The 13,681-nt window shown below is 38.9% G+C and overlaps 1 protein-coding gene across 1 annotated transcript in view; it reads left to right on the top strand.

Moving 5' to 3' along the window:
• LOC126248877 (venom acid phosphatase Acph-1-like) overlaps positions 1-13,681 on the top strand; it is a 258,717-nt gene that overhangs the window by 225,894 nt on the left and 19,142 nt on the right. Inside the window, exon 5 of the mRNA XM_049950325.1 lies at positions 3,393-3,516. Within this exon, the coding sequence (XP_049806282.1) occupies positions 3,393-3,516 (124 nt within the window). The remainder of the gene's footprint in view (positions 1-3,392; positions 3,517-13,681) is intronic.

Here is a 13,681-nt window from a genome sequence, read left to right as displayed (position 1 = left end):
GTACCTTTTTGTACCCTCTTGATATGTGAGCTTGTCCAATGCCGTATACTCCTCAATTTTCTTCTCATGCTTAAAAAATGTGCAATATGTTGAGCAGGGAGAGTGGAGCTCACCACAGTTGACACAGAGCTCACAAGGAACGTTCATGTGCAGCAGACATTCACAATCCCTGCAGGCAGAGGTAGCAGTGCAACAAAAAGACACATGTTTGAACTTCATACACCTGAATTACCTCATAGGAGGGGGAACATCGGGTTTCACATCACACCGGTAGACCATCACCTTGACCTTCTCAGGCAATGTAACATCATCAAAAGCCAAGAGGAAAGCTCCAATACCAACTCTCTTTTTCCTTGGTCCCCTATGGACACAATGGATGAGGTGCACACCCCTTCGCTCTAAGGTGGCCCACAGCTCATCATCAGATTGTAGAAGATCAGGGTGAAATATCATGCTCTGGATCATATTGAGACTCTTGTGGGGAATGACAGTCATGTGAATGTCACCCAACTTTTCACAAGACAGCAGCACATGTGACTGGGCAGGAGATGACGTTTTCATGAGGAGGGAACCACCCTTCATCTTAGGGATGGCTATGATTCCCCATATTTGTCTTCAATGTTTTCCACAAGAAAATAAAGACTTCATGGCCAAAAAAGGGTCCCCATTGGTCCTGATTTGGGGGTGGGGGAAAGGGGTTGATTACGCTCCTTGTCGTTTAGTCCTGAGTTGTTCCCATGGAGTGGAAAGGAAAGGGTATGTGTTGGAATCATACTTTCATATTTTGTTGCATCATACAAGACCTTCCTATTTGAAGAGACTGCAGGGGCTGTGTGACCTCCAGTGGGAGAAAGTTTAAGTCACTTCATGTGCAAACTATCCGCCATAGTGCCACTCACTCTGAATGGGGTCTCCCCATGGGTACCACTCAGCCACAGCAACAGCTACCTGGCCAGTAAACTATTGCTGGGAGTCCCCATGCCCCAGACATGATGGGCACATACTCCATGGCATATATGAGGAGCGTGCGGCACAGGCACTAACAATGCGATCCCTGTGTGTCAGGGAGCCAGCATCGTGCAGGAAGTTGATGACCCCCCCCCCAAACACACACACACATAACGAGTTGACTACCGTGTTGGGTTTTGGGTGTACTATGACAACAGGAAGGAAGGGTACTAGGGTGGAATGGCACAGAGGTGGAGCATCCGTCACAGTGGGCAACCTTCCCTGCACAAGACACATTTCTGTGAAATTTGGGAAAGATGGCAGGCCAAACCAATTAATGCGGACTATATAATCATTAGTGGTAGGTGAAGATAACACTGGGAGTGAAACTAGAAATCAAGACCAATATTGTGAACCGAGTCCAAATAGGGTGTGCACTAAAAGGATTCTTCGATCAAGAGTCAAAGGAGGTAAGAGATAGACGAAGTGTAGGTTCGCAGCACAGAAAGACGAAACAGTACTGCAATGGCTGGGGCCCTGTGGTAGCCAAGCACGTACTCTCCAAAAATTGGTGACCCCTGTGGGGGTAGAGGAAATGGTTGGTGTCTTCAATATATGACAGGCACGAATTTGGGATTGCAGAGCAGGAGAATTTTATGGCTAGAGAGGAGGTATTGCAAGGAGGTTTGTCCCTGAGTTATAAAGTTTTTCAGGACTAGGTTGGTGAGGGCTATGGATTGACAATTTGAACAGATAGAGGTCATTATGAAGGGGGAGGGAGGTTGCAGACTTAAGGGGGTAGTCCTCTTTGAACATACGAAAAATAAGTGAGGGTTTTTTTTTTTTTTTTTTTTTTTTTTTTAAATAACAAGTAATGCTATATCTGATAATTTTATTCCTCACACATTTTTGTGTCCACATTGGATGCTCCCTGCAACCAGATGGAAGGACTCCTTGCAGCTGGAACATTAGTCATCAATGGGAATTCCCAAAGCCCTCCTATTGGACCTGTAACAAAATAATTTTCTAAAAATCATTCTCAATATACTTTCTGTCAGTATAAATAGGATAATTGAAAAATATTAAGTTTGAACAAAATGGTAATGTGTTAAAACAAAAGTCACTTGAAAAATATTAAGTTTTAACAGAATCGTAATTATTGAAACTTTCTTCGCTCAGAATATCAAGACAAAAGTTTACATCAAAAACAGACTTTTGAAGATATCACAAAATGGCTAAGCACATTCACAGAAAATTCAATTTAGAATGCCACTGCTGGCATCATATTCTGATCAAAATTGTATGTATCTTTCTCAAGTTATGCCTCCCATTGATTTGTAAGAATCTGTTTTGAGAAAAAATATGTTAAAAGTTTTGAGTTATATTTTTTGCAGTTATTTTAAACATACCCTTAGTCAGTGATCACTGGTCCATACAGTATTCCTTCCAGATGCAGAAGGAGATCTTTCTCCGTCTTTTTCTTGGCCATGGCAGTGCTGCAGGCCTCTTTGGCAACTTCTGTCATCTGCTGCTCTGTTTGCTCACTATGCTTTTTGTCCACTTCTGTGAGGAAGATATATCAGTCTGGTCTGATCTCAAGTTCAAGCATGTTCATAATTTCCATAATGCCTGTTAAGTTGTCCTGATGTCACATGCTGTCACACTGGCCACAATGTCTACAATTTTTTTCACATATCACCTTCATGAATCTGCATGTAATGGAGTTTCTGTTTCTGGTGAACTTGAGATGAACATTACAATAAAGTAGACACCCCAGAGAACATTTCAAGCAAAAAAATTGATTTTTTGAAATTTTTAAAGAGGGCTATCCCTTTAAACTGTTATATGATGTGTTTTCACAGGTGACCTTGTCTCTAGTGAAATTGAATTTGCCACAGAATGTCCATTCACATTATCTCTATCACACTGAATCTACATCTACATACATACTCCGCAAGCCATTTCATAGTGTGTGGTGGAGGGTACCTTGTACCAATATTAGTCTTTTTCTTTACTGTTTCACTCACAAACTGAGTGAGGGGAAAAATACTATACATTGGCTGCAGTAGAATTTTTCAGTAATCCAATGCCAGTTCTCTAAATTTTCTCAATAGTGTTCCATGTAAGAAATATCACCTTCCCTCCTGGGTTTCCTACTTGAGTTCATGAAGTATCCGTAATACTCATGTGTTGATCGGATCAGGTAAGCTCTTATAACATGCATTTATTTACACAATGCTAGGGTACGTACCCATTGTTTTCACAAACAGTTTTTTTTTTTTTTTTAATACGGAAAGGTTTACTTTGCATTATTCACTTTAATATCACTGCATTTTTTAAATTATTACCACATGGGTAACATTGTAAGTTACTCATAATTTTGACAAAGTTTAGCCAATATTTTAATAATATTTCAGTGACTGCTTTATTGTTATTAATTTCAGGAAGAATTTTCATTACAATTGCCAGAATGGACAAAAGAATATTATCCTCACAAGATGGCCCCTATAACAGCATACAGTTTCACCCTCAATGGCTACAACAGAGTTCTACAGAAACTCAAAGGAGGTAAGATTTATTTTTATCTACTTTCACACACACACACACACACACACACACACACACACACACACACACACACACACACACACACACACACACGACACGACCACCACAGTCTCTGGCAGCTGGCTTCGTGTGTGTGTGTGTGTGTGTGTGTGTGTGTGTGTGTGTGGTCTATTTTTGACGAAGGCCTTGTTGGATAAAAGCTTATTCTGTGACAGTCTTTTCGTTGTGCCTGTCTGCAACTCAGCACCTCCGCTATATGGTGAGTAGCAACTATCCTTTTCATAATATTGTTACATTCCATCCTGGATTTTCCATTGTTTGATTTAGTAAATCATGCTTCATATAAATGAAGTCCAATGTCTCCCAAACTTTTGAACATGCTGATGTCCATTCCACTTTCTGTTAACATGAAACACAACTCTCAGATAAGAAGGTAATGATGGGCCATAAATAGTGCAATCTAATCCAGCAGAGAAAATAAACAGACAGCAAAGAATCACAGCACCTAGGAGGAGGTGTGCAACATAAATGAAAGTTGGTAGGCATGTTTCTATGTCTGAAAAATGATGTCTGTTCAAATTTCGCACCAGTTGCGTGTGGTGCTAGTAGTGCAACTGTGAGGATGCAAATCGGGTTTGCTTTCAATACATGCTGTAACTGTTGTGAACATTAATTACCTTTGAGACTGAGTTTATGTTAGTCAACTTGTGTTTGAAGTGACAAAGACACCGTTATCAACGCCACACTGAGTTTGAATGAGGTCGTGTAATAGGGCTATGACAAGTTGGATGTTCCTTCTGTGATACTGCAAAAAGACTTGGCAAGAATGTAGCCACTGTTCAGGACTGCTGGCAGTGGTGGTCATGGTCACAAGAAGACCAGGCTCCACATGGCCACATGGCGTTACCAAGAGGGAAGACCACCATGTACAATGTATGGCTCTGCCACATCTTACTGCATCTGCAGCAGCAATTTGAGCAAAATTTGACACCACAATGACACAACGAGCTGTTACAAATCAGTTACTTCAAGGACAGCTCCAAGCCACACACTCCGCGGCATGCATTCCACTGACACCAAACCACCACCATTTTTGACTTCAGTGGTGTCAATTGGGAGCTCATTGGAAGGCAGAGTGAAGGTCTGTTGTGTTTTCTGATTAAAGCTGGTTCTGCCTCAGTGCCAATGATGGCCATGTTGGTTAAGAGGAGGCCAGTTGAGGACCTGCACCCACCCTGTCTGCATGCTAGACACACTAGACATAACCTGTAGTTATGATCTGGGTTGCAATTTTGTATGACAGCAGGAGCACTGTTATGGTTATTCCACACACTCTGACTGCAAAATTGTATGTCAATCTGGTGATTTGACTTCTTGTGCTGCCATTCACAAACAGCATTTCAGGGGGGAGCATTTTCCAGCAGGATAAAGCTTGCAAATATACCACTGTTGTGACCCAACATGTTCTACAGTGTGTCGGCATATTGCCTTGGTCTTGCCCAATCTCCAGATCTGTCTCCAATCAAGAACCTATATGACATCATAAGATGACAACTCCAGTGTCATTCACAAACAGCATCGACCATCTCCCTGTATGAACTGACCAACTGCAACATGCATGGAACTTCATTCCATAAACTGAAATCCAGCAACACTACAACACAATGCATGCTTGCATTCAACATTCTGGCTGTTACACTGGTTACTAATGAAGTAGCATTTCACATTTCAATGGCTTATGTGGCACTTAAATTAACCTGTGATGATCTTATGATCATGCACGTACATCACACACACACACACACACACACACACACACACACAGTGATTTGGAATCAAACCTTCTCTGTCTGACTCATTATTACTTGTCTTACACCGCTGGACATATATGTGATGAATGCAATTCTTAAATACTTATCAGTACTTAAAGATTTGTGTCAAAGAATAATGTAAAATTCATGATGCCATAAAAAACATCAAGGCACACACACTATGCAGAAGAAATACAAAATTCTGAGAACAAAGCAAAGGCAATTTGTAACATCTTAGACAAACTGAAGAAACTGCAAAAAGGTGGGAAGTTAAGATGGGACCTGGATAAACAGACTAAACCAGAGGTTGTACAGAGTTTCAGGGAGAGCATAAGGGAACAACTGACAGGAATGGAGGAAAGAAATACAATAGAAGAAGACTGGGTAGCTTTGAGGGATGAAGTAGTGAAGGCAGCAGAGGATCAAGTAGGTAAAAAGACGAGGGCTAGCAGAAATCCTTGGGTAACAGAAGAAATATTGAATTTAATTGATGAAAGGAGAAAATATAAAAATGCAGTAAATGAAGCAGGCAAAAAGGAATACAAACATCTCAAAAATGTGACCGACAGGAAGTGCAAAATGTGCTAAGCAGGGATGGCTAGAAGGCAAATGTAAGGATGTAGAGGAGTAGGGGTAAGATAGATACTGCCTACAGGAAAATTAAAGAGACCTTTGGAGAAAAGAGACCCACTTGTATGAATATCAAGAGCTCAGAGGAAAACCCACTTCTAAGCAAAGAAGGGAAAGCAGAGAGGTGGAAGGAGTATATACAGGGTCTATACAAGGGCAATGCACTGGAGGACAATATTATGGAAATGGAAGATGATGTAGATGAAGGTGAAATGGGAGATATGATACTGCGTGAAGAGTTTGACAGAGCACTGAAAGACCTGAGTTGAAACAAGGCCCCGGGAGTAGACAACATTCCATTACAGCTACTGACAGCCTTGAGAGAGCCAGTCCTGACAAAACTCTACCATCTGGTGAGCAAGATGTATGAGACAGGTGAAATACCCTCAGACTTCAAGAAGAATATAATAATTTCAATCCCAAAGAAAGCAGGCGTTGACTGATGTGAAAATTACTGAACTAACATGAATTCTTTACAGATGAATGGAAAAAACTGGTAGAAGCCAACCTCAGGGAAGATCAGTATGGATTCCATAGAAATATTGGAACACGTGAGGCAATACTGACCCTATGACTTATCTTTGAAGATAGATTAAGGAAAGGCAAACCTACGTTTCTAGCATTTGTAGACTTACAGAAAGCTTTTGACAATGTTGATGGAATGAACTGTTTCAAATTCTGAAGGTGGCAGGGGTAAAATACAGGGAGCGAAAGGCTATTTACAATTTATACAGAAATCAGATGGCAGTGATAAGAGTCAAGGGACATAAAAGGGAAGCAGTGGTTGGGAAGGGAGTGAGACAGGGTTGTAGCCTATCCCCAATGTTATTCAATCTGTATATTGAGCAAGCAGTAAAGGAAACAAAAGAAAAATTTGTAGTAGGAATTAAAATCCATGGAGAAGAAATAAAAACTTTGAGGTTCGCCGATGACATTGTAATTCTGTTAGAGACAGCAAAGGACTTGGAAGAGCAGTTGAACGGAATGGACAGTGTCTTGAAAGGAGGATATAAGATGAACATCAACAAAAGCAAAATGAGGATAATGGAATGTAGTCGAGTTAACTCGGGTGATGCTGAGGGAATTAGATTAGGAAATGAGACACTTAAAGTAGTAAAGGAGTTTTGCTATTTGGGGAACAAAATAACTGATGATGGTCAAAGTAGAGAGGATATAAAATGTAGACTGGCAATGGCAAGGAAAGTGTTTCTGAAGAAGAGAAATTTGTTAACATTGAGTATAGATTTAAGGGTCAGGAAGTCGTTTCTGATAGTATTTGTATGGAGTGTAGCCATGATGGAAGTGAAACATGGACGATAAATCGTTTGGACAAGAAGTGAATAGAAGATTTCAAAATGTGGTGATACAGAAGAATGCTGAAGATTAGATGGGTAGATCACACAACTAATGAGGAGGTATTGAATAGACTTGGGGAGAAGAGGAGTTTGTGGCACAACTTGACTAGAAGAAGGGACTGGTTGGTAGGACAAGTTCTAAGGCATCAAGAGATCACCAATTTAGTATTGGAGGGCAGTGTGGAGGGTAAAATCATAGAGGGAGACCAAGAGATGAATACACTAAGCAGATTCAGAAGGATGTAGGTTGCAGTAGGTACTGGGAGATGAAGAAGCTTGCACAGGATAGAGTAGCATGGAGAGCTGCATCAAACCAGTCTCAGGACTGAAGACCACCACAACAACAACAACAACAACAGGCTTAAAATTAATGAACTCAGTAATGCAAATAGTATTCAATTAGCTGATAACAGTAGCTGAAAGAAAATTGATGACAGTGTCTGCTACATTCAATTAATTCTTCTTAACAGTAGAGAAAACATGGGGCAAAAATGGATCATCAAAACAGGTGTATTATATTTCCTTAGGCAGGCATTGTATTCTCCATCAGCAGGTTCAAACTGTTAGAAGTCACAAAAATCATTAAGGCACTGAAAGACAGTAACTCCTCTGACTGTGATGATATTTCACACAAAGTACTGAACCTTGTGCTCACTTGACAGTTCTTGTCATGAATTATCTTTGCAATTAGTTAATACATTAAGGTTTATTTCCTGAAAGATGTAAATATGCAGTTAAATGGGAATAACCAGGCTATCTCTAATTGTAGAGCCAAAACTCAACTTGGTGTACTCTCAAAATTTTTATGGAGGTTTTTTAACCTGGAATATTGCATCACTTTTCTGATTAACAACTGTTCAATTCAGCTGCCACACAAAATGTGATCTCAAAAATTTAGTTCTGGTAAAACTAAATAAGAAAAAAATACCCTGTTGACATTTTCCATTACCATGACATAACCTTTGAGTGTGAAGAGCACAAAATTTTACAACTTAAATTAAAATGGTATAGTATTAAAAGCATCCCTTTGTATGGATGAGCTAATATCTTAAAAATGGAAAACAGAGGGCTACATTTCTAGTAACCCTGCTAAAATGCAAATGAGAGATATGAATGTACTGACAGACTGTAAGTAATATCACCTACCTCTGGAAAGGGTTCCTGATTTTCAGTATTGGGCAAATATAAGGCTGCCTGGCAGTGGACTCTCTCAGTTGCTGTTATTTGACTTGGCCTCTACAATTGAACTACCACTGCTGCTGATGTTTTCCTTGCTTCAACTGATGAGCATGTGGGTTCCACCATAGCCCAGTTTAATCAAACTTTGCTTAACACTATACTTATTATACACGTGCACAGTAGAACAGTAGTGCTTGGACTTATATCACTTTCAGTTGGGAAATACTGCACATTGATTCCTGAGAACTATTATTGTTTGACTTTCTGAACTAATAGACAATTTTATTAGTCTGCTGAAATTTTCTTGGCCCTAAAGTGCGGATTACAACAACTTTAATAAATGATATCACAGGAAATGAATTAAATTCAGAGTGAGGTAAACATTAAATATGATGTTCCACATGATTCAGTATGTGGACCACACCACTTCCTTTGATCTACATAAATATTTTGACAAAGATACTTGATCACTTAAAAAAGACTGTAGTATCTGGTGAACATACAAGTTAACTAGTAAAGGACCCAAACACATCCGTTCAGAACACAGTGGAGAGATTAATGGAACACAGCAAACAGATTAATTGTTAATCATACAGAAACTCATATTATGCAATTACAGCAAATATTTGTTCAAATAACGTATGGAAATGCAGCCAGGTGATGTCAACAACTACCAATATTTCTACAGGAGCACATCCTACCATTTTCAAGGCAAAACTGCAGACAGTAAGCACTGTGCAAGGGAATTTAAAACCTCAGTTTTCAGATAATTTGAGAAAGATAACACTGACACACATTGTAAACATTAGCGCCATCACAACCAGAGATGACCGCTGTCAGAAATTATTGATAGTGAAATTCGTAATCAATAGGTGAGGTAGCACAAACTCTGTTCCTCTGTTTTTTGACAAGGGAGAGAGCAGGATTCCATGCAGAATTTAAACAAAAACTACCATCACTTTTTATAAGGTTACTTGCTAATTTAAACATCTTCCTTAATAGCACTACCCCAGTAGCTGGAAGGGCATGCCAGAATCTCCATGTTGTTAGTTGCTTATGCTCAGTACACCAGTCCCCGACAGTCCATATAGTCTGACCAATATATATCATGCCACAACTATAAGGAATACAGTAGACATCAACATTACACAAACCAAGATCATTCTTTACAGAGCCTAAAAGGATTATGATCTTAGACGGTGGTTGAAAAACACACTTTACATCATATTTCCACAAAGTACAATCAACCCTGTATGAAATGCTCCTTGTGTAAGGCAAAAAGGCTGTAGACTGTGATGCCAACTTAGTATTTTCATCACTCAGCAGGTGCACAGTTGGTTGATAGTGCAACACATGCCTGGTCTTTCACTATAACCATTCTGCATTCTGATGAAAGGTGACTTCAAAATGGACTAACTCAGCTGAAAAACTAACAGGGTTTGAAATGATGAGTTCCCTGTGGACCAAGTAAACAAGCACCCCTTCATGTTGAGTTGGATGGAGACAGCTATCAGCGTGCAAATACAGATCAGTGTGAATAGGCTTCTTATAAATGGCATGTCCCAACATACCATCCCCCTTCCTACTGACAAACACATCAAGAAAGGGAAGACATCCATCCTTTTGCATCTCCATCATGAAACAAATACAAGTTGTTCAAATTCTCACTGCCAAGTGGTCAAACAATGAAAGTATAATCTACATATCTTGGGGGAAAAAAAAAACAGGCTTCAAAGCCACCAACTCCAAGGCATGTTCCTTGAAATCTTCCATAAATAAATTGGCAATAATAAGTGACAATGGACTTCCCATCACAACTCCATCTGTCTGCTCATAGTACTGGTCATTGAATAAAAGGTAAGTGGAAGTCAACACATGTCAAAGTAGGTTCATTAATTCAGCACCAAACATAATCTTAATTAACTGCAACAAATCAGACAGAGTAAGACAGGTGAAGAGAGAGACCACATCAAAACTTACTAGAATATCGGAATCGTTCAAACACATTCCCTCAAATTGACAAAAGAAATCTGCCAAGTTCTTCATGTGATGACCACACCTACCTACTACATGGTTCATCAGAGTCGCAAGCAATATGTCAGAGCACAATGTTACTCACAACTGGATGAAGAGGAACCCCTTCCTTGTGGACCTTAGGGAGGCCATATAACCTAGAGGGAACAGCACAATAAGAATTAAGACTCTTAATAGTCTACTGCAATAAGGAATTTTTCTTCAGGAGGCTGTAAGTCTTTCTCTCAACACTTTTTGTGGGGTGAGCACCGATCCTGCAATATGCTGAATCAGACAGTAAATGCTGCATCTTTTGAACATAATCCTGCTTGCCCAAAACAATGGTATCATTGCCCTTGTCCACAGGTAAAGTAACAATACCCAGATAAACTCTAAGTGAATGAGAAGCAGCCCCCTCAGTTGGTGTGATATCACTTTTGGGTGAAGTGCCCTTATCTACATACGACATACATGCCTCCTAGCCTCCTCTGCAACACGAGGAGGTAGTTTAAAAACAGCAGAACTAATAAAATCAACCACTGGCAAATGTTTGGGAGTTGGCGCAAAGTTTAAACCTTTCCCTAGCATGGATAAAGTCTCATAATCAAAAGCTATATCACACAATGTTGGGATATAGTATTAGACTCCGAGCCACATAAACATCCAAACTTCGCCAAATGTCAGGCAGTTACAGAAAGAAATTCCCAGTCAGACTGTGACCATGAAGCACCATCCAGCCAATCCCAACAAAAAGCCGAAAGTTTGGAAGCAGTCATTAACTGAAGTTGAAACAATTCCTTGGGAACAAAATACAACTGTCAATGAGTGTAACGGATGCATTCATGAACAAGGGCTAGGCCAGCACGTTGCTCGATGTGCCAATCACCAATGTGCATTAAGAATATTGGGTAAAATTGATAACCAAACATATTGCAGAAGCCTCATTACTAATCTTCAGATTCTTATACTCCTGTGCCAATACATTTGCTTCCTAATGGTATAATATCACTGAATTTAGAATGAAGTGTGAAAGTCACAACCACAATACTGAAAATGAAAATAATATTCATATAAACTGTGTGTCCATGTCTAGGGTCCAGAATAGTGTTTTATATTCTGGTGCAAAAGTCTATAATTGGTTTCCAGCAGCCATCAAATAAGAAACTAGAAATCTGAATAAATAGAGTTACGAAACTGAACAGATTCATCTTGATGGATACAAGCTAATGTTACACTATTTTACAACCATTAAGAAGGAAAGGAGGGTGGCTATATATGCAAAAATGGAGTTAAGTCCCAGGCCTTTCAGGTTAACAATTATTGTGCTCAACAGCTTTTTGAATCCTATTCCATAATAGTGGATTTGGAAACATACGAGACTGTAGGACTGACAGTTTAAAGGCCATCTGTAGTAAATGCCATATACTTCATAAAACAGCTAGAAAGTGTTAATAAGGTTATGCGCACTTAGCTAGAGAATCATTCTTTGTAGTTGAAACAATAGTCAACTATTTATCTGACCATGATGATCAAATATGAAAAATAATCTTTATTGACCAGTCACACACTTATAGAAGAAAAATAGTGTGCTTTAAGATCATAAACATCAGCTCCATCCCAGTGTTCAGATTGATTTATTGATCCATTTTCATCTACAGCTGCACAATGTGCAAGAGATATTTGGATTTTTTTTGTTAATATTAACAGTTTTACATATAATATACCTTTGTACATAATAACACACATTAATATATCAATTAATGATGGATACTTAAATAAATGTTGTTACACTATATACAGAGAGATAAAATACAAATGTTCTTTTGAATGAGACTAAATTGGGTAAACACACAAAAATTTAGTTTTGTAGGTATTCATTTACTGTGTATAAGCAGTGATCAGCCAAGTAAGACTTCAGTTTAGATTTGAAGTGACCAATGTTTTGTATGTGTTTAATGGTATCTGGTAAGGCATTGTATAGTTTGATACTAGGATGGAAAAGGCTGTTTTGAAATAACTTTGTGTTGGCACTTTGAACATGTACATCTAATTTTTGTCTTGTATCATAGCTGTGTATTGTGTGATTTTCAGTGATGAGTGGTCTTTTTGTATGTAAGTTTTGCTTTAAATACATTATATTTTCAAGTATGTTCATATTTTCAAGTATATATGATGTGACTTACCAAACGAAAGTGCTGGCAGGTCGATAGACACACAAACAAACACAAACATACACACAAAATTCAAGCTTTCGCAACAAACTGTTGCTTCATCAGGAAAGAGGGAAGGAGAGGGAAAGACAAAAGGATGTGGGTTTTAAGGGAGAGGGCAAGGAGTCATTCCAATCCCGGGAGCGGAAAGACTTACCATAGGGTCTTTGTTTTTAGATATATTTTCCCCATGTGGAATGTTTCCCTCTATGCAAGGATGTGGCAGGATCGTCCTTTTTTGAAACAATGGTCTACATGATTTGCGATTATCTACCCCTTCCATTATTCTTATAATTTCTTTTGAATTTTTAATATTTTGATGGCATCTCCAGAATTTCCCCAGAACATAATCCCATACCGGAGGTAAGAGTGTACAACTGCATAATATAGACACTGAAGGGTGTTGTAGCTGGTACAATTTTTTAATGTACACCACAAAACAAGAAGTACTTAATTTTTTGTTCATTTGCTCAATATGTACTTTCCATTTCAAGTTGTCTTGTAGATGAAGTCCAAGAAATTTGGTACGGGCTGTTTTGGCAATTGTCTGTCCGTATAGCTCTAGATTGGGTGATATCAAATTTTTTGTTTGTGCTGTGTGTATATCCATAGCTACAGGTTTTTCAGTGTTTATTATTAAGTAATTGTCATCAAAGTAACATGTTAGCCTGTCAGTGGCTTCTTTTATGTTTTTACAAGAGTTTCTTCTGAGTTTCCTGTAATTAGAACATTTGTATCATCAGCAAATTGAAATATTTTACTGCTGTCATTGCTTATGTTTAGGTCATTTACATAGAGTAAGAACAGAACAGGACCCATTACTGATCCTTGTGGCACTTCATATTTAACAGTCAGTAGCTTGGAATTATATTTCCTAATGACATTGTCCCTTTCTTGATCTATTTCCACATATTGTTCCCTGTTCTTAAGATAAGAGCTGAGCCAGTTGTTAGCTGTTCCCCTAATG

The sequence above is a fragment of the Schistocerca nitens genome, chromosome 3 (genome assembly GCF_023898315.1).
Source record: "Schistocerca nitens isolate TAMUIC-IGC-003100 chromosome 3, iqSchNite1.1, whole genome shotgun sequence".
Lineage (NCBI taxonomy): Eukaryota > Metazoa > Arthropoda > Insecta > Orthoptera > Acrididae > Schistocerca > Schistocerca nitens.
This window is presented reverse-complemented; position numbering and strand designations above follow the sequence as displayed.